Below are 27,167 nucleotides of genomic sequence, written 5' to 3'. Positions count from 1 at the left end.
ATGACTTTATTCAATTCTCTTTTCTACCAATTATTTGGCATCAGGTGAAAAGTGATCTGAGTTGTTATTGTCCTGCTATTAGCAAAGCCTACTTAATAGTCATGTTTAAGAATTAATCAGTATTCTTGGACTTATGATGTACTTTTGTGTTTAATAACCCCATGAAAGCTGAAGTGAAATTGCATTATTTTTGTTCATAAATTATGAACTGTTGACCTCTTGAGTATTGTATTTGACACATGGCTTAGCCATTATGATGTTTTATTTCTTCTGCCTAGATTCTGTAATTAATTTGCAAGATTTGCTCACTCAGAATGCAGGACCAGAGAGCATCGCCATATTGCCAAGTATTGAGCAAACAGCAAGTTTGCCTTTTGGTGAGGACAATGTCATAAGTTGTAGATTTTGCTATAAGGGTCCTTGTTTTGTTACTTGGCCTATGATAGTATCTGTAGCAGTTCTTGTTTAAAACAATTCAAAATTCACTCCTCCATCCTGCTAACTCTAAATGGAACTTTACTGTGATGATTCTTTTAAATCATCATCCCTGCCATTGAAGAGATAGCCTCAGCATTTTGATGGTAAATAGTTGTCTTCTCAGGTGGTACCGATTGTATATAATGGGAGGGCAAAGGATTCTTTGTTGCTCACAGACATATTACATCTTTATTTTAAACTCTGTGACCTTCTTATAACAATGGGCCAAATGTTCCTTTGATATGTACACAGATTTATTAGATGCTGTTTTATTAGCTCAGCAATTACCAAGCTGAGCCTTCTGCTCACAGAACATTGGCCATGGGAAGTTTGTGCTCTTTGTTTAGACTCCAGAAGTTTTCAAGAAAGCAGTGTGAATTTTTGTAGGTTCTACTAGCTGAGCACACAAGTTTAACCCAGATCAAGTATAACTGCCACATTCAAATTAGTTTGAGATGTTGAAAAGCAGAAAATTGCAAATGTTGTACACCTGAAATAAAAACAGAAAACCTAGAAACACATAACAGGTTAGTCAGATCTGAGGAGAGGGAAACAGAGTTAATTGTTTCAGATTGAAAGTTCATCGATTTGAAATATTAACTGTTTCTCACCCCAGAGTTGCCTGCTGGCAAAAGGTCAGTGAAGCATTTTATCAGAATTACTTCAGTTAGATGAAGTTCAAAGTTTCATTTATTATCAAAGTATACAACTCTGAAATTCTTCAGGTAGCCATGAAACCAAGAAAGAAAAGAAAGATAGCATGATCATCAACCCCCAAATCCCCCCTCCCTGCCCAAAAAAATGAAACAAAAAAAAGGAGCAGACACATCAACCCCAAATTCCTCCTCCCCCACAAAAAAACGAACAAAATGGAACAGGCACATTGACCCCCATATCTCTTCCCCCGGCACAAAAAAAACCAAGAAAGATCAAGTGAAAAACACAGAATACAAAGAACTAAGACTGAAAGAAGTCTCTAGTCCAAGTCCACATCCGAAACGCAGAAAACCTGGGAAACATTCTCTGGCCACAATGACATGCTCTCCCCTCTCCAGTAGTGTAGCAGAGCCATCCTCAGCGATCAAAAGGCAAGCAGTCGGTGCTCGCCCTCCACACTCACTTTGATGCTTCAATCTTCCTTGTCACTTCAATTGGTGAAATGGAGTCAAATGTCTCATGCCTCTTCCTGCAGAGTAGCTGCCACGAGGTTTGAACACGCTGCCTCTGACAGAATCCTTTCGGGGACTGCAGAGAGCTGAAACACCCAAATGATCTCCAAACTTCTGCATTCGCTTATTTAAAAAAAACTTAAAATTTTTTTACAAGTTTTAAAAATTGTTGTGTGCTTGCTTGTGTTTTAGTCTTTTAATTTTAAGTATTTTTAAATTTAACAGGTCCTGAATGATTTTGAAAGCTTGAGTGTCAAAAGATATGTGAAATATTGCTATGTATAGGGTAGCAGTGTTTCAATTTCTTACAGTTATGTTTGAAGACTTTGCAACTCAAAAATAACAACTTCCCCAACAACCTAAAAAAACACTCTCTGTAAGACTGTAATGACATTTGGGTATGATTGGTGACTAATAGTACAATATATGTACATTGTAATAACTTTGAAAGAACTTTACAATATAATATGAAGTTCTTACTCCTGTTATGGTTCAAAATTGTTCATGACAGTGAGGGCAAACATCACAGTAAAATTATGATGGCTTACCTTGTGTGAATCATTGTGTTTGAATTGACATATAGCTAGGCTACAGAATGCTTAGCATTCATGGCAGACCAGAACTCCATAGTATCTGAGATAGAGCACACAATGATGTTTCTCATGGGTGAAAATAAAAGTGATCTAATTTTCTGCATTCTCACAGTTTCTTTGTTTTATTTTAAATGCAGAAACAGAATCAATAAATAGATTAGAACCAAGAATTTGTACTGTTAGATAACAGTTTAACAAAGATTTTACTCTCAAACTTATACTATTCACAGGATACTAATTATCTACCTTCTCTGTTGTATTTCATGTTGCAGTTAATCCCCATCTTCATGCACCATCAACCCCTCAAGAAACTATCCAAAGGTCTATATCAGTCTGTGAATTTGTTCCTCCGGATAGCCCACCTACTAAGAAGGACTGGGTACCTGACAGCAAGGCAATGTATTGCTTGGTCTGTTGTAAAGAAAGGTTTACCATGGTAAGGAAACATACATAAAGTTTGCTATATTTTTCAGTCCATTGACTTGGAAAGGACCAGAAAATGTCAAAGTAGAATTTAATTTTTTTTCTGCTCTGGATTGTGTTGGTTTCCAGTAGCCTTGCACTAAGACTTGGGAAACAAAAGAATTTTGCTCTTCCATAGAAAGAATTGCTCTCATATCCCAGGAAATTAATAAATATGTTAACCATCTATAATTGAAATTGTAAGCGTTTGTATCTAATAGACTTGCAGGCCCATGCCGTTGAACCTGAGCTCTATAGCATTTGATTTGACTAAGTTCAGAGTAAATTTTATTATCAAAGTACATATGCATCACCATGTGAAACCCAGAGGTTCAGTTTCTTGTGGGCATACTCAGCAAAACTATAGAATAGTAACTAACGGGATCAGTTGAAGATCAGAATGAAAATGAAATAAAGAAACTTTAAAGCGAGATCATTGGTTGTGGGAACATTTCAATGATGGAGCAAGTGAAGTTGAGTTTAGTAATCCCCTTTTATTCAAGCGTCGGATGGTTCAGGGGTAGTAACTTTTCTTGAATCTGGTGGTCTGAGTCTTGAGACTCCTGTAGCTTCACCTGATGGCAACAGTGAGAAGAGAGCATGACCTAGGTGGTGAGGATCTCTGATGATAGATACTGCTTTTGATGTCATGCCGAATCTCTGCAGTCTCCTAGGGAAGTAGAGGCGCTGCTGCGCTTTCTTCAGTGTGTTGGGTTCGGGATAGTTCTTCTGAAATAGTAACACCCAGGAATTTAAAGTTGCTAACCCTCTCCACCTCTGAGTCTCCAATGAGGATTGGCTCACAGAACTCTAGTTTCCTTCTTCTGGAATTCTGTAATCAATTTCTCGGTCTTGCTGACATTGAATAAGAGGTTGTTGTTACGACACTGCTCAGATGAATTTTCAGTCTCCCTCCTGTATGCTGATTCATCACCACCTTTGATTTGTCCCCCAACAGTGATGTCATCAGCAAACTTGACTATGGCATTGGAGCTATGCTCAGCCAAACGGTCATAAGTGTAAAGCGAGTAGAGCAGGGACCAAGCACACAACCCTATTCTGCACCCGTGTTGATAGAGATTGTGGAGGAGATTTTGTTGCCAATCCATACTGACTGGGGTCTACATGTAAGGAAATCCAGAATCCTATTGTACAAGGAGGGATTGGAGCTTATTGATTAATTTTGAGGGGATAATGGTATTGAATGCTGAGTGATAAAGAACATCCTGATCTTTGTATCTTTGGAGTCCAGATGTTCCAGGATTAAGTAAAGAGCCAAAGAGTTGGCATCTGCTATGGACCTGTTACTTTGGTAGGCAAATTGGAGTGGATCCAAATCGCCTCTCAGGCAGGAGCTGATGTGTTTCATCACCAGCCTCTCAAAACACTTCAACACTGTGGACGTAAGTGCAACTGGGTGATAGTCATTGAGGCAGGTTGCCACGCTCTTCTTGGACACCAGTATAATTGAAGCCTGCTTGAAGCAGTTGGGTACCACTCACTGCTGAAGTAAAATGTTAAAGATCTCAGTGAGCACATCAGCCAGTTGGTCAGCACAGGACTTAAGTACGTGGTATTTACCCCATCTGGTTCAGACGCTTTTTGTGGATTCACCCTCCTAAAGGCAGCCTGCACATCAGCTTCGGAGACCAAGATCATAAGATCATCGGGATGTGTGGGTTCATGTTGGTTTCTGCATGTTCTGACGGTCAAAGTGAACATAGAAGGCATTTGAAAGCAAAGCACTGCCATATCCTATGTCGCTTTGTTTAACATTGTAGGATGTGGTAGCATTCAAGATCTGCCACAGCTGTCAAGCATCCCTCATTGATTCAAGTTTGGTCCAGAATTTCCACTTGAGATGGCTTTCTGGAGATTATCCCTGTACCTTTTGCAGCTTTCTTGTTTTCCAGACTTGAATGCCTCTGATCTGGCCCTCAGCAGGTTTCAGATCTCATGGTTTATCGAGGGCTTCTGATTGGGGAAGACTCTGAAAGAATTTGTGGGACATTATCATCAACAGATGTTTTACTGAAGTCCGTTGCAATCGTGGAGTATTCATTCAGATCTCTAGATGAGTGCTTGAACATGGCCCAGTCCACAGACTGAAAGCAATCTGTTTTCGCTGCTCTGCCTTGTGCAATCATCTCTGAGTTGTCCTGATCTCTGGGCCCTTGCTTTTTAAGCTCTGCCTGTGTGCAGGTAAGAGGAGGACAGCAAAGTGGTCTGATTTACTAACAAGCAGTCTGGGTACGGAATGGTAGGAATTCCTTTTCTTAGTATAGCAGTGGTCTAGTATGTTGGGACCTGTGGTGCTATAGGTTATGTGCTGATGATAATCGGGCAATGTTTTCTTCAAACGGGCCCGGTTGAAGTCTCCAACTATAAATTGAAATGCGTCGAGATGGGCTCTTTCTTGTTTGGAGACAGCATCGTGTAGCGTCTCCAAACCTTTTCATCTGGCTGGAACTGTGAGTCATTCATTTTGTTCTCATTTTGTGTTATTCTTAAATTAGTTCACCCTTTCCTAAAAAATGTTAACTGGGCAACCTGTGTCCAAAACCCAGTGTCTAAACTTTAAAATAACAGAGTGGAATATAAATATACCAGAATAATGGTATGAGTGCCCAAAGGCATCCAAAAGGGAAAAGAAGTTGTACAGTCTAATTATTTGAATTGTACTTCCTGCTGCAGCCCACAGGTTTTGCTTACAGATGATGTATTTGTTTATAGAATGATCCTGTTTCAAAAGACTTTTCCATTGAGACAGATTAAATAACAATTTAGCCAAACCAGCTGAATAATGCTCTAAAAATAATAGTGGCTGGCCCTGATTGACCTGTGTCTGAGGGATTGTGAAATATAATAACTTTTAATTTAGAGCCTATTGCTTCTGACATTGATGGAAATTTGCACAAAATCTTTTAAAGCAATGCTTTGAATGACTTGTATATTAATACATTGAGATCAAGCAGCTAATAGCAACTTATTTCCTTGATTATTCTTTCATCTAAAATTTCAACAGGAATATGCACTCAGTGGCTGCTTCATTAGGTACTCCTGTACGTTAATGTAAATATTGTAAATTCCAGTGTATAAGCCCCCCCCCCCCCCCATTTTCAAGGTTAAAAAAGTTGCTTTTTCATGTTACCTTTGTTTAAGCCGTCCCCTTTTGTAGAGGTTTTTGATTTAACCAGAAAAGATCACAAGATCTCACATGCCGGTACTCAGCTTTGTCAGATCTGGAACCTGGAAATTTTGTGAACCAGTACCAGCTAAGAAAATGGGCCTACACGTTGTAGAGTGTTATAAGCGAATTCTTAATAAATAAATCAGGGAGGGAAATTTTGGATTAGGTTTCCAAAGGAAAAGAATCCTCTGAAATGTAACCCCCGTGAAACCATTTAGCGCCCATCGTAATCTCATTAAAACATAACATGGGGTGGCGGGATTGTGACCATCATGTACAAAAGATTAAAACAAATGCGATATGATGCTGGTTTCAAGCTGAAGGTTGTTGATTTTGCTAAAGGAACGAATAATTCTGCAGCTGCTAAGAAGTTTAGAGAAGTTTAGTTTAAACGAGAAACAAGTGAGAGAGTGGAGAAAGGCAGAGGACACACTGAGGGAAATGCCAAAGATGAAATGTGCAAACCGCAGAAAAACATGCCAGTGGCCAGAACTGGAAGAAAAAGTTTTAGAGTGGGTGAATCACCAGTGATCGTCTGGGTTCATTGTTACCAGAGAAATGATTCGAGTTCAAGTGTTGAAATGGGACGAAAAACACTGTGAGGTCGGCAAAAATTTCAAAGCTACGTGAATTTGGTGCAGCCGATTTATGAATAGATGTGATCTTGTGTTGAGACAAAAAACAAAGATCAGAAAATTCCCGTGGAGTGTTGTTTACGTTCAAGAACACTGCTGGATGGACGAAGCAGGTTGCTTGAAGTGGGTTAAAGAGGTGTAGTGTTGACGTCCCTAAGGTTTCAGGAAGGAAAAGTCGCTACTTGTCTGGGACATGTTCAAAGCACACTTGTCAGGTCAGACAAAAGCAGCATTGAAAGCTGAAAATATGGACATTGCAGTCATCCCTGGTGGTTTGACGTCCATGCTCCAGCCACTAGATGTGAGTTTAAACAAATCCTTCAAAGAATTCATGCGTCGACAGTGGAACAAATTTGACTCAAAAACAGCCAATAAATACGACCTAACACGAGGAAATCTGCAGATGCTGGAAATTCAAGCAACACACACAAAATGCTGGTGGAACACAGCAGGCCAGGCAGCATCTATAAGGAGAAGCACTGTCGACGTTTCGGACTGAGACCCTTCATCAGGACCTGTCTTCCATGTATTGGTCTTTCCAAAATTGGCACCCTCTGTATAAGCCGACCCCCTAATTTTAGGACCAAAATTTAGGGCTAAATTCTCGGCTTATACACTGGAATTTATGATATTTAGCCAACCAATCATGTGGCAGCAGCTCAATGCATAAAAGCATGCAGGCGTAGCCAGGAGGTTTAGTAGTTGTTCAGACTAAACAACAGAATGGAGAAGAAAGGTGATCTAAATGACTTTAATCATGGAATGATAGTCGGTACCAGACGGTGGTTTGAACATCTTTGAAACTACTAATCTCTTGGGATTTTCACTCACAACAGTCTTTAGAGTTTACAGAGAATGGTGTGAAAAACCAGAAATATCCATTGAGTGGCAGTTCTGTGGACCAAAAGGCCCTTTGATGAGAGAGGTCAGAGGAGAATGGCCAGACTGTTTCAAGCTGATAGAAGGCGACAGTAACTCTAATAACCATGGTGTGCAGAAGAGCATCTCTGAATGCACAACATGTCAAAACCTTGAAGTGGATGGGCTACAACAGCAGAAGACCACACCGGGTTCAACTCCTGTACCTAACAAATGGAGTCTGTTGAGAGGGGAAATCTTTAACTTCAGGGAACATGTTTTTAACTAGTTCTATATTATAATGAAGTTGCAAGACTGCACTACCATTGTTTTTATTGCTTTTATGCCTTATGGGTGATTAAAGTTAACGGTGGCATTTATCGTCTGTCACGAGTTGTCCTTGAGAAGGTAGTGTTGATCTGCTGCAAAGTTGCAGTGGAAGGTACTCTCATGTTCTTGTTAGAGGGGGATTTCTAGGCCTCCTGGGGCCCAGGCACGATCGTGGATTATGCATTTCTAGTCATTGCACTACTGAAAGGATGTGATTGTGGGAGAGAGTGCAGAGGAGATTCACCAAGATTTTGCCTGATTTGGAGTACTTCGGTCACCGAGAGAAACTGGATAAATTGGGTTTGTTTTTGCCAGGAATGACGGACTCTGAGGTATGTACAGTTATGAGAGGCTTTAGTATTAGGATCTTCTTCCCGTGTTAGGGATGTAAGAAACAAGAGGGCATAGGTTTAATGTGAGAAGTTGTTATAAAGGGGATGTGAGGGGTAAATTTTGTTAAGCAGGAAGTGGTTGATAGCTGGAATGTGCTGGCAGAGGAGATGGTCTATCAGATAATGTTATGTTTAAGAGGTATTTAGGAATGGACAAGGCAGAGATGGATACAGACTGAATTTGGGCAAAAGGTTAACGTGGATTTGGTGGCTGATTTCACCCATTTCAGTGCAGTTCAATTGAACCCGTTTCTGTTGTTCTGAATGACCGATACTGTCGCCTTCAGTTCAGTGGTCAGATTTAAGGAAAAGATGCTGCTAGTTTCTGTATTTTTCTTTGTGAACTTAATAAGATTTTGTATTACTGTGGGACACAGTTTAGGGTCTTCTGTTTGCACTGTGGAGCTGGTTATGGCTCTGTCCACATCCTGTCCCTTAGTGTTAGAATACATGTCAGCAGCTGTAGCTGGCATCTGTGCTATTCTCCTCTCCTCAGTAATTAGAATATACTCCATCTGAACCTGTTAATTCATCCCTTTTTTAAGTGTACATGGCTTTCCTTGGCATCTCTACTTTATCATTTTGTCCCCGGGCAGCATCTTAGCCACTCTCCAATTATCGTGTGCCAAATGACCTTCCATTGTAAAATGCAAAATACTCATTTAATTCCTCTGACACACAGGATCAGCTTCTCAGCTCTTCATTAGTACTACCCGTCACAAACCATCCTTTGACTTGTTGCCTGCTTAAAGGTGGCTATTCTCCTCTTTCACCTTTACCCAGATTTCCCTTTTCATGTGACCTCTGAATTTTCTGTACTGAGCCAGTGTTTAATGCATCTTTTGCCTACTGTACTCAATAGATTTTACCAACAGATGATTGCCAATGAAATTTCTAGCCTTTGGCTCAGAATGTCTATTTTTACCTCCAGGGTCACTCAGCAGGCACACTTCCTCAGCTAACTGGCTGCTGCAGTTCTCTTTGTTACATCAAGAATTGACCATTTCAGAATTGCTTCTGCCAACCTCCTTTGTTTTATTTGTCCAAAATTCTACGAACCCTTCAAAATCCATATTTCACTCCTGTACCAACAGGGTACTTCGCTTTTTGATCAAACATTCATCATTATCATGTTCATTGTGTGCCTTATCACATGATGTGGGTAATCATGGTCTTGGCCATGACTGTTCTTGGCAATTTTTTTTAACAGAACTGCCGTTGCCGACTTCTGGACAGTGTCTTTACAAGATGTCTGGCACCAGCCATTATCAGTAATGTTCAGAGATTGCCTGGCATCAGTTGTCAGATAACCAGGACCTATAATATATACCAGTTGCTGATATGACCGTCCACCACCTGCTCTCACAGATTCACGTGACTCTGATCGGGGGTGGGGTGGGGGGGCTAACCAGATGTTACATCTTGCCCAAAGCTGATCTGTAGGCTATCGGAGGAAAGGAGCGCCTTGCGCCTCTATTGATAAAGACAAATCTCCACCCTGCCACCCAAGGTCAAACATTACCTCAGATTAAAATCCTTGTCCTTGTTTTCAAGTCCTTCTCCAGCCATATAGTCATTTGAGATGGCCACATTCCAGATCCTGCCAGGAGCAGGATTGAATATTGTCCACTTGCATGGATGAATATAGTTCCAATAACCCAGAGCTCAATAACATTGAAGACAAGGCCGCCCACTTGATTAGCACCCCATCCACCATCCAGATGTTTTATTTCTTCCACCTCAGGAGCACAGAGACTAAAATGTTTATTGTCCATCTGGAGAACACCAGGTCTGCAACCACTGCTACCAAGAGAAACTAGCGTAGCACATGCGTGTGAGTCCTGCCATATGCAGACCCCCCCCCCCCCCACCCCCATCACACAATGCCCTGACTTGAAAATATGTCAGTGCAGTTTACTGGTAGTGGATCTAAGCCTTGGAACTTTTTGCAGTGCTACACCATAAGTGATAACTTCTCCAGATGGGCAATGATACTGATTATGATGCCAGGTGCTAGAAATTGAACCAGCTAAAGAAAACCGTTGCACTGACTGGTGTGCAAATGCTCTGATCGAATACTTGTAATTGCTGCTTACAGAAAGGATCATGAGGTCTGTAATGTAGAAGATGCTGAAGGCTTGTGAAGTCATTCTTTTGAAGGAAGACAGTTAAAATTTCACGCCCGTGAACCTTCATCAGATGCGAACTGGTCAACTCAGTGTTTTCAGCATTTGCTGCCTAGTTCAGATTTTCAGCAAATGCATTAAAAAAATGTATTTAAAATTTTTTAAAAAATGTTTTAATATATTTTGAGCAGTGCTGTAGAACAATACAAAATAATTAATTGTGCTACACTCAGATTTCCAGCATCTGCAGATTTTCTCGTTCATAATTAATTGTGTAAGCTGTAGTGAATTTCAATGTGATTTTTATCGATGTGCTAAATCATAAGGTGGCATTATTCCACTTTAACATAAAGATCTGTCTCTTGACTAGTTCAATCGACGACATCATTGCAGGCGCTGTGGTCGTGTCGTTTGCCAGTCTTGTTCAACAAACAGAATGGAGATTAAGAGCTGCAGGGAGAAGCCAGTGCGAGTTTGCGACCAGTGTTACAATTATTACCATACAAGGTAAGCATTAACTCACCGTTGACTTCATTTCCTATGTGACGACAATAATGCATATTGTGGCAGGGATGTGATGGTGTTTCTCCTACATGTGTGCTGTCATATGTGCTTTGTTAGGATCTGCTGAAAATCAGTTTGCTAAAAGATGTCACGAAACCAGCTTTCGTGAATTAGCATTTCCAAAGATAATGCAGTACTTCCAAAATTACAAAATTAAATTTTATTTTTGATGGTGGTGTTCTTAATCATTTATTGAGTGGTTTCACTCAGGTTGGTGTGATATTAGCTGTACATGTAACGAGATACCAGGTATGTATTTTGGTGGAGATGACCATTGAAAAACAAGTGTTGCTTGTCGTGTAAGTTTCTGGAATTAACCCTTCCAGGCTGATACCATGCATTTTGCTTCATTTGCTCTTGGTTGTCTGGTCAGAAGACTGTTCTCCTTGAAAAATAGTGTCCTATAACAATATATTTGCTGGAGCACTAAAGAACAACTGCAATTAAGACACAGTGCTTCTTGGAGCAGGTATGGAGGAAAGCTAATATTTACAACAAGTAGAAATTGTGTATGGGGCTCTCATGTCTTTTGTTAAAAATAAGTATTTTCTTTTTTAATAGTTTTTGTGAATTTAGCTTATTTATAGTTAATAAAGACAAGGATTTGTAAGTGCCGCATTGCAGTAATGTATCAGTTTTCTTCATTTGTTGCCATACTATTGGAAGATCTCCAATTTGAATACATGTGATGAGTTAGTTCTTGGATATTGCTCCTGTACACTTAATGTGATTTTTAGAGGTTAATTATACGTTTGTGTGCTTTAGAAGTAAGTGTGTCCTTTTAAGCAAACTAGGCCCTATATGTGAAAATTGCAATTATTTATTGAATGTGTTAACATGTCATCATCATGTCTTGCCAGTCACTTGCTTCATGAGGTTTGAATTTCAGGTATTAAGTTCAGTTCTGTGCATTAATTTGTTTTCTTTGTGTCTGGTTTTATTTTCTGTAGAGGAATTGAGCGACTGGATGAAGGAGAAGGTGAGCTACTTTAGAACATGTGTGAAAATATTCTTGTTTGTTTTCCTTTTTAAATGACGATGTGTACAACTCTATGTAGCAGGTGCCACAAGTTGTGCTGAATCTGGCTCAGAACTTCCTATAGCTGTACAGATGCCAAAGGTGACAGAAACACACTGGAATCTGACTCTGAACGAGGACGAAAATGAAAATGAGCGCAGTGAGTTTTCCTATGAGCAGGTGAGCAAAGGAAACCTGATGGCATTCTGTTCTTGTACCTTGACTATTTTTCTATTCAAAGGTACATTTAATGTTAGAGAAATGTATACAATACACATTCTGAAATGCTTCAGAACCATCCATGAAAACAGAGGAGTGCCCCTAAAGAATGAACGACAGTTAAATGTTAGAACCCCAAAATCCCCCCCAACTCCCCTCCCTCCCTCCCACGGAATCTCGGTCCTCCGAAGGTGAGTGGAGCTCTTAGGCCGAGCCCCTGGCGTCCGAACGATGGCCATCCATTAAACCCTGAGAGCGGGTCCCACTCCTGCAAAGAACCATGGTCAGCGTGTAACGCCAAGTCAGGGTCTTCAAAAGAACCCTGGAAGGGAAAAATAGAGATATTAAAGATGGAAATAGAGCTGTTTCCGAAGCTGCAAGCAAAGGATTCGCCGTTAGGTACCATTAACTCCGCCTTCTTTTTGCATGATAAGTTAGAATCGTGCATCACAAGTTAGATTATTGCTCTAGATAGAGTTGCAGCCATAAAAAGCTGTAGGCGGCTTCAGAGTAAACAAAATAACACACCTTTCTCAAAAACTTCTTGCAGACTGTGTAAACAGATATTTGTTTTGTAATGCACTTCATTTATTGTGGTCAACGGTTTGGCGTGACACAATGTACTTGTAGTGGACATTCACAAAAATGCATGCTATCATTTTTCCTAGGGAGTCAGGTAACTGGTGTTGATCTTTTCTCAGTCTCAGCTGTACAAGTGATACATTATAGCTTAAGATTGTTAAAGGCTTCCTCTAGCTGTCTCTGTTAGTTCCTTCTGGTATGGCAGTCATTAGTGCAGCCAGAAGTCCCAGAATGGACTTGCATGACCATGGATGTGACGTTTGTTTCTCATCCAGCCATGTTATCCCTATTTCTTCTCTCGAGATTCTTAGTTCTCAACTTCTGGAGTGTGGCTACAAAAAGGATTGTTAGTGAGCTCCTTTCACAACGTGCCTCTGAAAAGAAGAGAGTGGCATGAATCTCAAATCTTGTAATTAAAAAAAATTGTTTCTTCTGAATTGTACCCAACTAAGCAATTTTGATATTTCACATGAAATAGAATTCTTCAACTTTCATTCCTGTTTACCAAGAGACTTTTTCAAGGGAGCTTCTTCCTCCGTTGTGGAAATCTCTACTGTTGTTATAGTTCCTAATATTAATTAACCAGTTAATTCCTGTAGGGGCCCAACACTGTAAGTATACTTGTAGAAGCTGGTACTGTTTGCATATCTATTTCTTGCTAGCTCATTAAGTGAATGCATTGCTGCCTTTTTTTTGTGGTGCCTTTGGGTCATATTTACAAGTATGGAAACAGATGTTTTGAGTACATCATTAGTTCTGTTTCTCTCTTCACAGATTCTACCTGACCTATTGAGCAATTCCTGCATTTTCTGTGTTTATTTCAGATAACCAGTACTCCTGATGTTTGTTTTATTTCAGCTTCACCTCCAACACTGTAAAATGTTTGGTGCTGCATTGAAATGCCAGCCTAAATCATGTGCCCAGTTCTTGGAATCTGGTTTCTATCTAAAACCATCTGAGTCAAGAATTAAAGTGTTATCACCAAGTTGGAACATAAATCATATGGATTCTTTTTCTGAGAGAAAAACCAATTAAGCTCTCTGTGAATTTCCATATGTTGTAAGATAAAAGCCATACAAGGGCTCCTTAAAATAATGCCAATGGATTAAGTAACATTAAATCCATCCATGTCTGTAGTTCCAAAAATAATTGCTAGTCTTTGCAGATACAGTAGGTACCTCAACAGGGGTTGCAGTTAACACAGTGCAATTATCCTCAAGATACAGTGTGGTTCTTGGCTTCTGCTCCTAATTACTGTTGTGATCTTCCTTGAAAAATCCTTGCTTGTAGCTTAGGCTCTGTCTTGTGTCATGGCCTTCAGCAATTTCTTCACAGTGAAGGGAGGCACAGAAAACAGAAGAGAAGCAGATTCTGAAATAATTTCACTACCTGTTGCCTTGTTGCTGTTAAAAAGACGTAGGAAATTTAAGTGGTGAAGACCAGGAGGAAATGTATAGAATGAAAACGATGGAATTGTAAAAAAGTGGTGTATGTTTTACAGGCTCCCAGTGCGTCTCTGTGTATTGCTATACTGAATTTACACAGCAATAGCATGTTGTGTGGCCATCAACTGATAGACCATTGCAGCAAACTATCACAAGCATTAACAAACCCAGAAGTGGATGCTTGCCTCTTAATGGACATCATGAAGCAGCTCCTCTTCAGTGCTAAAATGATGTTTGTTAAAGCAGGAAGGAGCCAGGACCTAGCACTTTGTGACAGGTGAGGCATATTCTCATTATTCTGGTACTGGAGATCGGTTTTCCTCTTAAAAGAATTTTGCCTCGGAGAAAAATAATGACCTTTTATCTCTGATGTCAGTGATTTATGTTCTCGTGTAGCAACATTTTTTACTTAAAAATAAGCAGTTTTTCATAAAACGTGTCTACAAGAAATAGTGCATTCACAATATTATTTGGTCTTAATACTTAACCATATAACAATTACAGCACGGAAACAGGCCATCTCGGCCCTTCTAGTCCGTGCCGAATGCTTACTCTCACCTAGTCCCACTGACCCACACTCAGCCCATAACCCTCCATTCCTTTCCTATCCATATACCTATCCAATTTTACTTTAAATGACAATACCGAATCTGCCTTTACCACTTCTACTGGAAGCTTGTTCCACACAGCTTACCACTCTCTGAGTAAAGAAATTCCCCCTCGAGTTACCCTTAAACTTTTGCCCCCAACTCTAAACTCATGTCCTCTTGTTTGAATCTCCCCTACTCTCAATGGAAAAAGCCTATCCACGTCCACTCTATCTATCCCCCTCATAATTTTAAGTACCTCTATTAAGTCCCCCCTCAACCTTCTACGCTTCAAAGAATAAAGACCTAACTTGTTCAACCTTTCCCTGTAACTTAGGTGCTGAAACCCAGGTAACATTCTAGTAAATCTCCTCTGTACTCTCTCTATTTTGTTGACATCTTTCCTATAATTCGGTGACCAGACTGTACACAGTACTGCAAATTCGGCCTTACCAATGCCGTGTACAATTTTAACATTACATACCAATTCCTATACTCAATACACTGATTTATAAAGGCCAACATACCAAAAGCTTGGACTTAAGAACTTTTTAAAAGCTATTGTTAATACTTTTTGAGATAGTGATTTAGATGCATATCATATTTTTTACTGAGTTAAGTATTGTATGTAATTAGTTTTGCTACAACAAGTGTATGGGACATTGGAAAAAAAGTTGAATTTCCCCATGGGGATGAATAAAGTATCTATCTATCTATCTATCTATCTATCCACATGAGATTCCACCTTCAGGGAACTATGCACCATTATTCCTAGATCACTCTGTTCTACTGCATTCTTCAATGCCCTACCATTTACCATGTATGTCCTATTTGGATTATTCCTACCAAAATGTAGCACCTCATACTTATCAGCATTAAACTCCATCTGCCATCGTTCAGCCCGCTCTTCTAACTGGCCTAAATCTCTCTGCAAGCTTTGAAAATCTACTTCATTATTCACAACGCCACCTACCTTAGTATCATCTGCATACTTACTAATCCAATTTACCACCCCATCATCCAGATCATTAATGTATATGTCAAACAACATTGGACCCAGTACAGATCTCTGAGGCACACCACTAGTCACCGGCCTCCAACCTGACAAACAGTTATCCACCACTACTCTCTGGCATCTCCCATCTAGCCACTGTTGAATCCATTTTACTACATCAATATTAATACCTAACGATTGAACCTTCCTAACTAACCTTCCGTTTGGAACCCTGTGAAAGGCCTTACTGAAGTCCATATAGACAACATCCACTGTTTTACCCTCGTCAACTTTCCTAGTAACCTCTTAAAAAAATTCAATAAGATTTGTCAAACATGACCTTCCACGCACAAATCCACGTTGACTGTTCCTAATCAGACCCTGTCTATTTGTATTGTTAGCAAACTTGAATATTACACTTGATTCTTTCATCCTAATTATTAATGGTGAACAGCTAAGGAAGCGTTAGTCTCTGTAAAACATAGTAATTGATAACAGATATAATTAAACCTTCTTAAAGTCTAAATTTAATACGATTGAATATCTGTCAGCTAAATGGATATATTCCATTCAATGATAACTGAACAAAATGTAGCTAAAAGGAAGACCTTATACAATGTCATGGTATGTTACTGTATTTTCAGATGTCTCAAAATATTTTACTTTCAATTATTTCTAGTGTCATTAGTATTTCTTTACATCATCAGTAGTTCATTAATTGTAAACAATGTAATGTAAATGCACATTTTTTCCAAGCCATGTTCTCTTTGATTATTGTGTGGTATCATATTGAGGTAGCTTACCATTCTGTCAACCGAAGAGCTAAGACTATTGTGCTCTGCTGGGAAACCTCACCTAATTGTAGTCAGCTTAGTCTCCCATTTGGTGACCTTGAAGTTCTTGCCTGACTGCCACTGTACCTGCATGAGTGTGGAGGGTATCTGTGGATATAAGTTACCTCAGAGAAATTTAAATTAAACAAGACCTCTATTGTATTTCTTATAGAATTTCTTTTTCAAGCTCTGTTTCATGGTTTCTGTCACTTCATACAGTTACATCAGCAAGGTGGATGTAATGAAGATTTTAGTTGCTGCCAACTACCAGGATGTGCCTTCCCTTGAACAAATCCTTAAACCAGCAGCCATTACAAGATTGAGAAATAAGCTTTTAGAAACTGAATACTATGCACTAGCTGTTGAGGTGAGTGAGTATTTTTATTTAGATTCGTGCAATCAGGGATGGGTTTAGTGTCTGGCATAACAGTAATGGTGTGGTAATATTGAAATACCGGGGAATTGGCTCTGGATGACGAGATTCTTTTGATATTATTTTAAAGCTTCACATCTGGTCAATGACGTTAGAATTGTAGTGCTCATTATTATGTAAAGAATGATGGAGGCCAGTATGCAAATATAGAAGTCTTAAGGAGCAGAGCTAGGTTATTCAACTCATTAAGCCTGCTCCACTTTACAATCCTGTTTGATTTTTATCTACTGTTCTCTCCCTGTTTCTCCTGTCTTCTCCCCATAATCGTTAACCTCTCTGACCAATCAAGAATGAGCAGTGAGAATTTGGAAATGTAGCTATTTAGTATAATTTGACTGGTATTCGTTGGAATGATGTTGATCAAATATTAGAGCTGCTTTGGGGTTTATGTCAGCAGAGTTCTAATTTGAAATGGAACAAGCTGTCAACTAAATCACTGTGTTAATGGTGAACTTAGTTTATTTATTTTGATCTTGTCAATGCAGCCTGAACTTGAAGGAGTGTTTTGGTGGCAGAGCAGTTTGTGCTTCTGTCTCACAGCTCCGAGGATGCAAGTTTGATTCTGACCTTTGAAAGAGTTTGCGTGTACTCCCTGTGTGAGCATGTTTTGGTTTTCTCCAAATGTTCTGGATTCCTCCCACATTCTAAAGATGTGCTAGTAGGTTAATTGACAACTGTCAGTTACCATTTAGTTTAGCTAAGTGACACAATAAAGAGTCACAGTGGAAATTAATGTGCATGTAGGAGGAGATACATTGAAGGGCTACAGGGGGAAGTAGATGAGGGAAATTGGTTTGATGGGATTACTCTGCTGATGTTCTTGTAGATCCAATGGGTTAATGGCCCTTATGGTTAATAAGTAAACCAAGTTCTTAAATCTTCTATTTATAAGATCTCCTGATATTACAAATAACGTGCTCTATTTCCTTTTTGAGATGAATTTCCACAGTAATATCTGGAGAGCTGTTTTAGGCATTGAGTGTATTATTTTAAGCATTTTAATTTTCTATACATTATTTGATTACTTCTGTTGCTCAGTTTGTATCGGGTCACAAGGTGAATTGATGTCAATGGCTTTTATTTTCCAGGTTTCAACCAAGAGTGGCTTGGATCCAGCTGGGGTCTGGCATGCTTGGGGATTAGCCTGCCTCAAAGTAGGGAACCTATCTGGAGCTCGAGAGAAATTTTCTCGCTGCTTAAATCCACCTTTCGATCGAAATCAGCTAAATCTTGGCTCTTCACTCTTGCAAGAAATAGTCCAACACCTGGAGACTTCTGTAAAACCTGCTTTGTCTACGGTAATGAGTTTAAAGATAAAGTAATTCCAGTAGGAATTTAAAAAAACTAACTCTGGTGGTACAAGTTTTGTCACTCTAACAACTCATTTGGCTTTCATAAATGCTCAGTACTTCCGGATCTTTGGTATAACAAAAGCTAAATTCTGTGTATCTGAATTTTTAAAAACTCTCTGAAAATGCTGGCAATATTGAGCAGGTCAGGTAGCATCCATGGAAGTAGAAACAAGTAGGTTGAAGCCCTATCTGGCCTCGTACCTTGCATACACCTTTGCCCCCTCTCCTGTGCAACATCTTCAGCCTTACTAGCCTCTTATGGGACAGAGATTGGAATTGATCACCAGACTTCATTGCTGTAACTGCTTTGCCAGAGAACAGTCCACAGAGTGGTGATGAAGTGAAGATTCCAAGGCCTTGCTTCCAGACCACCCTGACAGCTCTCTGCATTATTGAACTACTTTTAATTATCTCTGATGAACAGAAAAGTCAGTTTGAAAGGCTTTAAATAATTAAAAACTAAAAAATTACTTGTAAATAAATCAAACAGTAAATATGCTTAAAAGCATAGTTAAGTGATTTAAAAACTAAAAACAAAATTAGTAAAGGGGGCAAGAATCACAAGCCTATTTAAAGCATGTCAGGGATCCTATTAGAGTTGGATTATATAGGGCACATTATGAACATTAAGGTTAGATGTCTGAACTCTGTCTTGGAACAGCTGAGTGGATGGAGCTTTGATGCATTTTTACAACATGCCTTGTACATTAACCCCCTCTGAAAGAGATACACCCTCATCAGGAAAGTCTGAATGAAATTTTAATACAGAGGAGCTCTCAGTGAATAAGAATGCACTTGATCATTATAGACGCTCGTATTGAGGTTCTCCTGAATGTTAGTGAAAACTGATGATAGGCAGCTATCATGTAACATGTTGCTTTCAGACGACACCTGTTGGCTGAAGTTACGATTAAAGGCTTAACTGAAACTCAGGATTCTTTCATTCTATAAACCAGTGCAATGGGACACAATTACTTTTTTAACCCCAGATTAAAATATAGTCATCTGATTAGAATAAACCTAGAGTAATTTTATGATGGGTTTAGCAAAAATTTGCAACATGTCTTGGCTGCCCATTAACCTAATAATATTAAATACCTAAATAACTTTCAAATGATTCCATTTATTATCAGAGAATGTATTCTGAAATTCTTAGAATCTGCTTTCGTTTATTGACATCCCATTGTCAATTTGTTATTTTCCTGTAATATCTAAAAACTGAATTAAAAAAAAATAGTCACTGTTGGTGTCTTTGGCCTTAGACATCACATATTTAGTGGAGTCATTCAGTTTAGGAGCACAGCAATTGTTTTAACTTGTGAAAAATTGCAAATCTTTATTTCCTGAGTCAGTAATGTGTTTGAATTTTTTTTGATGTTTTGTGCTTTCTCAATTTACAGCAAATTACCCTAACATCATTTAATAAAGTGTGCTTGATTATGTTTATTTTTCCATAAACAGCAGGGTGATGACATCCTTGCTTCATTGAGAGAGCTGGAGACTATGCTGAAGGCCAATGGTGCAGCCCCTGAAATTAAAGGAGACGGAAAGGTCAAGCAGCACGCCTTTTACGACGAATGCCTGTTCTACTTGCAAAGTTATGGCTCCAACCTGGCCATTATTAGTTTTTATATGAGACACAACTGCACAAGAGAAGCACTGGAGCATCTGCTGAATAAAGTAAGGCACTGTACTTGCTCTCTTTTACAACGCATCAGTGATAAATTTGTCTAATGTTGCTGTGACACAGAAGGATGAATACTTCATGAATATTAATGCAATAGACTCAGATGCAGGAATTGGCAGTCAAAGAATACAGGTTACCTCCCTGCTGTTGTAGCTGGGGAATATGAGAATTCCTTTGAGTAAGGGAAATGAATTGAATTTAGAAAGAAATGTAGAGTGTTTTATTTTACATGAATTCTTTGGTAAATTTTGGCAGGCCAACTTCTGAACTCAATTATTCCCAAACTCATAGTTTATGATATTAACTAAAGTACATAATCTACTTGGAAGCTAGTTCAAAGCTAGAGACCACAGACACTTGATGTGTTCAAATTAATACAATGGGCGAATCAGCGGAAACCTAACGTGGCTTGAATGTGGAACCCTGTGGGTTATACTGGTTAACTGAACAAGGGTGAGAAGATGCTTCTTTGTATTGCTGCCAACACAAATCTGAAGGCCACTTACTATTTGTCAGGATTAAACTAAAGTTAGAAAAATGAATTTAAAATTGAATATTTTTACATTTATTTAATGAAATCAAAAGGAGATTAGTAGTTTGGTGCTACAGAACTAAATTGCCATTTCCATTACTTAAAGGCCTGCTGTATTTTTATTTAGAACTTTGCATGTGGAACTTGCTGTTTTGATCAAGGTGCAGAATTTCAGTTTTAAACAGTTTCTATTTCCCACTTTTAGGTTTGTCCTGAAGAAGTGTTCATCCGAGGGATTTTCATCCCAAGTTATAAAACTGGAAAACTGCATGATTTGGAAAATTTAATGGAGGAGCTGGATCCAAGCCTGGAGACATGGAGTCGCCACCTCTTTGCATCCTGTAAGCATCTGCAGAAACAGGGCTTCTTCAACATCCTGTATGATCTGCAGTGCTTCATGAAGGTAGTTGCATTTTTTGACTTGGTTGTATAAACTCTTTTCAAGTGGACCAGATAGGTAGATTGATATTTTGCAATATCTACATTTCAGGATCATATGCGAGCAGCTATGACTTGCATCAGGTTTTTCAGTCACAAAGCGGAATCATATAGCGCCTTGGGAGCTGAACAAGGGTGGTTGGTAGAAGCCAAAGGCCACCTGAAAACATACTTGCAGGAATTATCCAGTCGTAGTTCATCCAGAAAAAGAAATACCAGCACTTTGCGCAAGAAAATGTCTGCAGCAGACGTCTCAAGGTAATTGGATTAGATCTGTCAGCTTTAATAGTATGGTAATAAAATATTGAAATATTTTCCATATGTAGATAAAAACAAAGTAGGCATTGTTTAGTAATTTATGTGATTTTAAAAATTGTGCTAATATGTTGATTGTGGGCTCTTACCAATGGAGTAGAGATTAGCTTCTCAGAGGTGTATATATATTAAATAAGAATTTTACATGTTTAAGTATTATATTAATGTTTTCCATTTTGCTTGGAGATTTTAGAAACTTTCTAATTGCGGCAGTGAAAACATACTGACAATTGTGGTTTTGGTTAAGAAGAGATGGACTTTGCCATAATTAATTCTTGTCCATCCCTCATTCTCTTTCTAGTCCAATAGGACAGAAAATTTGAAGTAGATAGTGGAGGCGATTTAGTCCATCATATTTTCTGTCTAGATTATAACATGGTTTTATTCCAGCAGTGACATTCTGAGAGCGGGGTGAAAGAGCAGATGTGTGTACCGTTAATTTTTTTGGAAGGTGGGAAGAAAAGAATTGGAATTGGTTTATTATTGTCACAATATACCAAGATACGTTGAAAAGCTTGTCCTGAATACTGTTTACAAGCAAGAGAAAATCTGCAGAAGCTGGAAATCTGAGCAACACACACAAATGCTGGAGAAACACAACAGTCCAGGCAGCATCTATGAGAAAAAGATGCTATTTCCATAGATGCTGCTTGGCCTGCTGAGTTCCTCGAGCATTTTGTGTGTGTTGCCTGAATACTGTTCCTACAGTTCAGATTATTACACAGTGCATTGAGGTAGAACAAGATGAAACAATACAGAATAATGTAGCAAAATACAGTGCAGGCAAACAAAAAGATGAAAGATCATAATGAGATGATTGTGAGGTCAAGAGTCTGATTTATTGTATCAGGGAATTATTTAATAGTCTTATAAGAGTAGGGTAGAAACTGACCTTGAGCCTGGTGAAACATGCTTTCACAAGGAAATGTGCAGATGCTGGAAATTCAAACAACACACACAAAATGCTGGTGGAACACAGCAGGCCAGGCAGCATCTATAAGAAGAAGTGCAGTCGACATTTCGGGCTGAGACCCTTCGTCAGGACTAACTGAAAGAAGAGATAGTAAGAGATTTAAAAGGGGGAGGGGGAAATCCGAAGTGATAGGAAGGGGAGGGATGAAGCTAAGAGCTGGAAAGTTGATTGGCAAAAGGGATACACAGCTGGAGAAAGGAGAGGATCATGGGATGGGAGGCCTAGGGAGAAAGAAAGGGGGAGGGGAGCACCAGAGGGAGATGGAGAGCAGGCAAGGAGTGATTGTGAGAGGGACAGAGAGTGAAAAGAGAGAAAAGGGAGGGGAAAATAAATAAATAAATAGACAGACAGATAAGGGATGGGGTAAGAAGGGGAGGAGGGGCAATAATGGAAGTTAGAGAAGTCAATGTTCATGCCATCAGGTTGGAGGCTACCCAGACGGAATCTAAGGTGTTGTTCCTCCAACCTGAGTGTGGCTTCACCTTAACAATAGAGGAGGCCATGCATAGACATATCAGAATGGGAATGGGACGTGAAATTAAAATGTGTGGCCACTGGGAGATCCTGCTTTCTCTGGCGGACAGAGCGTAGGTGTTCAGCGAAACGGTTTCCCAGTCTGCGTCGGGTCTCACCAATATATAAAAGGCCACACCGGGAGCACCGGATGCAGTATACCACACCAGCCAACTCACAGCTGAAGTGTCGCCTCACCTGGAAGGACTGTCTGGGGCCCTGAATGGTGGTGAGGGAGGAAGTGTAAGGGCAGGTATAGCACTTGTTCCGCTTACAAGGGTAAGTGCCAGGAGGGACATCGGTGGGAAGGGATGGGGTGGGGGACGAATGGACAAGGGAGTTGCATAGGGAGCAATCCCTGCGGAAAGCAGAAAGGGGGGGAAGGGAATGATGTTCTTGGTAGTGGGATCCCGTTGGAGGTGGCAGAAGTTACAGAGAATTATATGTTGGACCCAGAGGCTGATGGGGTGGTAGGTGAGGACAAGGGGAACCTATCCTTAGTTGGCTGGCAGGAGGATGGGATGAGAGCAGATATGTGTGAAATGGGAGAGATGCGTTTGAGAGCAGAGTTGATGGTGGAGGAAAGGAAGTCCCTTTCTTTAAAAAAGGAAGACATTTCCTCCATCCTGGAATGAAAAGCCTCATCCTGAGAGCAGATGTGGCGGAGACAGTGGAATTGCAAGAAGGGGAAGGCATTTTTGCAAGAGTCAGGGTGGGAAGAGGAATAGTCCAGGTAGCTGTGAGAGTCTGTGGGTTTATATTAGACATCAGTAGATAAGCTGTCTCCAGAGATAGAGACAGAAAGATCAAGAAAGGGGAGGAAGGTGTTGGAAATGGACCAGGTAAAGTTGAGTACAGGGTGAACATTGGAGGCAAAGTTAATGAAGTCAATGAGCTCAGCATGCTTGCAGGAGGCAGCGCCAATGCAGTCGTCGATATAGCGAAGGTAAGGAGGGGGACGGATACAGTATAGGCTTGCAACATGGACTGTTGCACAAAGCCAACAAAAAGGCAGGCATAACTGGGACCCATACGGGTGCCCATGGCTATACCTTCAGTTTGGAGGAAGTGGGAGGAGCCAAAGGAGAAATTATTAAGATTAAGGACTAATTCCACTAGATGGGGGAGAGTGGTGGTAGAGGGGAACTGGTTAGGTCTGGAATCCAAAAAGAAACGGAGAGCTTTGAGACCTTCCTGGTGGGGATGGAGGTATATAGGGACTGGACATCCATGGTGAAAATAAGGCGGGGGGGGGGGCAGGGAACTTAAAATCATTGAAAAAATTCAGAGCGTGAGAAGTGTTATGATCATAGGTGGGAAGAGATTGAATAAGGGGGGATAAAACAGTGTCGAGGTATGCAGAAATGAGTTCGGTCGGGCAGGAGCAAGCTGAGACAATGGGTCTACCTGGACAAGCAGGTTTGTAAATCTTGGGTAGGAGGTAGAAACGGGAAGTGCAGGGTGTGGGAACTATGAGGTTGGTGGCAGTGGATGGGAGATCCCCAGAGTTGACAAGGTTGGTGATGGTATAGGAGACAGTGGCCTGGTGCTCCTTAGTGGGGTCATGATCAAGGGGTAAATAAGAGGAGGTATCAGCAAGTTGTCGCTGATACCTCCTCTTATTTACATGCTTTCGTACCTTCTCCCTAATAGAAAGGGGGAGAAGAGAGAATGTCCAGGGTGAGTGGGGTCTTTGATTACGCTGGCTGCTTTGCATTGAGAAGTACAGAAAAAATTTCTGACTTCCACAACTTTACAGAAGTTTACAGATTAACACGTTACCAAAAGTTAACAGCTGAGGAAAAGGGAACATTTGTTTCAGTTACTTATAATTGTTGAATTCCCCATCTAATTGTATGGGATTGCAAGCATTGCAATAATGATTGCTTTTCAGCATGTCTGTCAGAGACTCACCTGAGAACCACAATTAAAGGAAACTGATCGTTCCCTACAGCTAACGTGTGTGAGAGTACATCACCAAAGGAGTCATTTAGGGTTTTTTTTGCATGCTTGCTTCCTCACTATTTTGTTGAATATTTTTAAATGGGGCTTTGATTTAAAAAGAACTATTTCCATCTTGTTTAAGCATGAAGTTCAGTAGTTTGGCTGTTTTGATGCACTGCTGTAAGAGTCATACAAAGCTCTATGGACCACATGGAAGGTACATTAACAGAAATGTACCAATGATAACTCAGAAGTTGGTTTTGTCATTTCAATTGATTATGTGAAAAATCTGTTTGCATATTTATTATCAGGTACATTAATACAATTGAACTACAGATTGAAGTAACAAAGTTTTTACATCGATGTGAGATCTCAGGGAGTTCAAGGATCAGTGGACCTCCTGCCAATCTCTTTGGCAATAACAAAATGAAGATAGACGTTGCATGCAAGGTGTGTCCTGTAATGTAATTTTCAACATGTATGTACTACTAAAACTCTCAGCCTCTGTCTCTCGGTTTGTGATCTCCAGTTAGCGCAAATGGTGCGTTACAGCAGCACTATTTTTGGCTAAATCAACTTAAAATGCGCTAACTTACAGAATGCAGGCAATGTTCAGGGTTATATGTTCGTATAAAATTGTTCATTCGCTAAAATCAACTGCCCTGCTTTCACCCAAGAGCTGATCTGCTATCGTGGAAATCAGGACACGGCACCACAACACATGTGCACGGCCAGCCTCCGCAGCGACACCAACTGGAGCAAAAGGGCAGGGCAGCTCTATTTCAAACAGTCACATATCACCATCAGCATGTGCAGGATTGGGACAGATCTAACTGAGACCCATCAATAAGAGATAAATAAATCGTACTGTAATGATGTACTTCTCTTTCAATATTTTTATTAGTTTCTGCATAAAGGAATACAGAGTACAAGATGATATATATTATAAGTCAAAAACAAAGTACCAAATACATTGTATTAAAAATACAGTTACAATCACAAAACCCTGTATTCATAAAAATTAAATTAAATCATAATATTGAAATATAATAATATTGTTATACAGAAAAAAAATCTAAACCCACTACCAAAGTCAGAGTTATTAGGAAAAGTAAGAAAAAAGGGGGAAAAAACCCTTATATAATAAAATATATTATTAGCCACCATCTGTACTTTTACAACAAATCAAAAGTTTTGAAAATAACTCAAAAATGGTCCCTACAATGTATAAAAGTCTTGACTAGATTCAAAAACTGAACGTCGGATCTTCTGTAAATTTAAGCATGACATAACATCCCATAACCTGTAATGACGTACTTCCAAACACCCATAAAACCCTTTGCTGCAGTCAAAGGACAGTGGTGACTATATCATGTCCATTTAGGAGAATACCAACTACATCATCAAGAGTAATCAGCTTCCTTTGGTATTACTGCTTCGTATCTTCCATCCAGCATTAGGGTAAAAAAAAATATGGTCAGCCTAATTATACCACGTGGAAAGAGAAGGGGGGACATTATGATCAAGAGATGACATCAAATGTTGTCGAGAAGTGGCAAGTAGAGGGAGAGAACAAGAATCGGATGAGGCCAGGGTCGCAGGGCTCCAGGATCAAAGAGTCAGGACAAAAAAGATGAGAGAAGAAGGTACAGAGGAGGAGAGGCATGCACGTCTCCAGAATGACAACAACAGGCACAGGAGGGGGAGAGAGGAAGAGACAATGGAGCTGAGAGAGATGCTCGTCTCCAAGATCAGAGACAAAGAACAAACAGCAGAAGAGATGAAGAGACGGGGGATGAAAGGACTGCATGTCTCCAGAATGACAACGAGAGGCATAAGGGTGGCAGATCAACCAGAAATGTTGCCATCGGAAGTGTCCTTCGTTAAACGAGGAGGAATTATATTTCCCTTCCTGCGCATCTTTCTTCTTCAATAAATTGGTTTTTCTTCTTCAATTTCCAAAGCAAAGCAATACCAATAGCATTCAAGATTCGGGCCCAGATGGTTTTTCTGCAGAATTTTTTAAATCCTTTTCTTCTATACTTTCTCCTTGGCTTTGTAAAATTTTTAAAGATGCATTAAGTATAGGTAAACTACCACAATCTTTTTATGAAGCTTCTATTTCTTTAATTCTTAAAAAAGATAAAGATCCCACTGAATGTGCATCTTATCGGCCTATATCTTTGCTGAATATGGACTTTAAGATTTTTAGTAAAATCTTGGCTGTTAGATTAGAAAATATATTGCCTCGGATTATTTCTGAGGATCAGACTGGATTTATTAAAAATCGTTATTCATCTTTTAATATTAGAAAATTAATTAATATTGCTTATACTTCTTCATCTAAAATCCCAGAATGTGTCATCTCCTTAGATGCCGAAAAAGCATTTGATAGAGTCGAATGGTCATATTTATTTAATACTTTGCAACATTTTAATTTTAGTTCAAAATTTATATCATGGATTAAATTAATATATCAGAAACCTTTAGCTTCGGTTTTCACTAA

General features: G+C 39.6%; 1 protein-coding gene across 2 annotated transcripts in view; it reads left to right on the top strand.

Moving 5' to 3' along the window:
* Nucleotides 1–27,167, top strand: part of zfyve26 (zinc finger, FYVE domain containing 26) — a 124,528-nt gene that overhangs the window by 84,139 nt on the left and 13,222 nt on the right. Inside the window, exons 27-38 of one of the 2 annotated variants that reach the window (XM_073040154.1) lie at nucleotides 279–377; nucleotides 2,512–2,675; nucleotides 10,603–10,739; nucleotides 11,747–11,775; nucleotides 11,858–11,994; nucleotides 14,117–14,337; nucleotides 16,694–16,841; nucleotides 17,996–18,205; nucleotides 19,721–19,939; nucleotides 20,684–20,881; nucleotides 20,969–21,174; nucleotides 24,973–25,111. In XM_073040154.1, coding sequence (XP_072896255.1) covers nucleotides 279–377; nucleotides 2,512–2,675; nucleotides 10,603–10,739; nucleotides 11,747–11,775; nucleotides 11,858–11,994; nucleotides 14,117–14,337; nucleotides 16,694–16,841; nucleotides 17,996–18,205; nucleotides 19,721–19,939; nucleotides 20,684–20,881; nucleotides 20,969–21,174; nucleotides 24,973–25,111 — 1,907 coding nt within the window. Of the gene's footprint in view, nucleotides 1–278; nucleotides 378–2,511; nucleotides 2,676–10,602; nucleotides 10,740–11,746; nucleotides 11,776–11,854; nucleotides 11,995–14,116; nucleotides 14,338–16,693; nucleotides 16,842–17,995; nucleotides 18,206–19,720; nucleotides 19,940–20,683; nucleotides 20,882–20,968; nucleotides 21,175–24,972; nucleotides 25,112–27,167 lie in introns of both variants that reach the window. The other variant, XM_073040153.1, reaches the window with a different exon arrangement.

Source organism: Hemitrygon akajei, chromosome 3 (assembly GCF_048418815.1).
Source record: "Hemitrygon akajei chromosome 3, sHemAka1.3, whole genome shotgun sequence".
In the NCBI taxonomy this organism is placed as follows: Eukaryota; Metazoa; Chordata; class Chondrichthyes; order Myliobatiformes; family Dasyatidae; genus Hemitrygon; species Hemitrygon akajei.
Note: the sequence above shows the minus strand (reverse complement) of the source record. Positions and strands in the feature narration are given on the sequence as shown.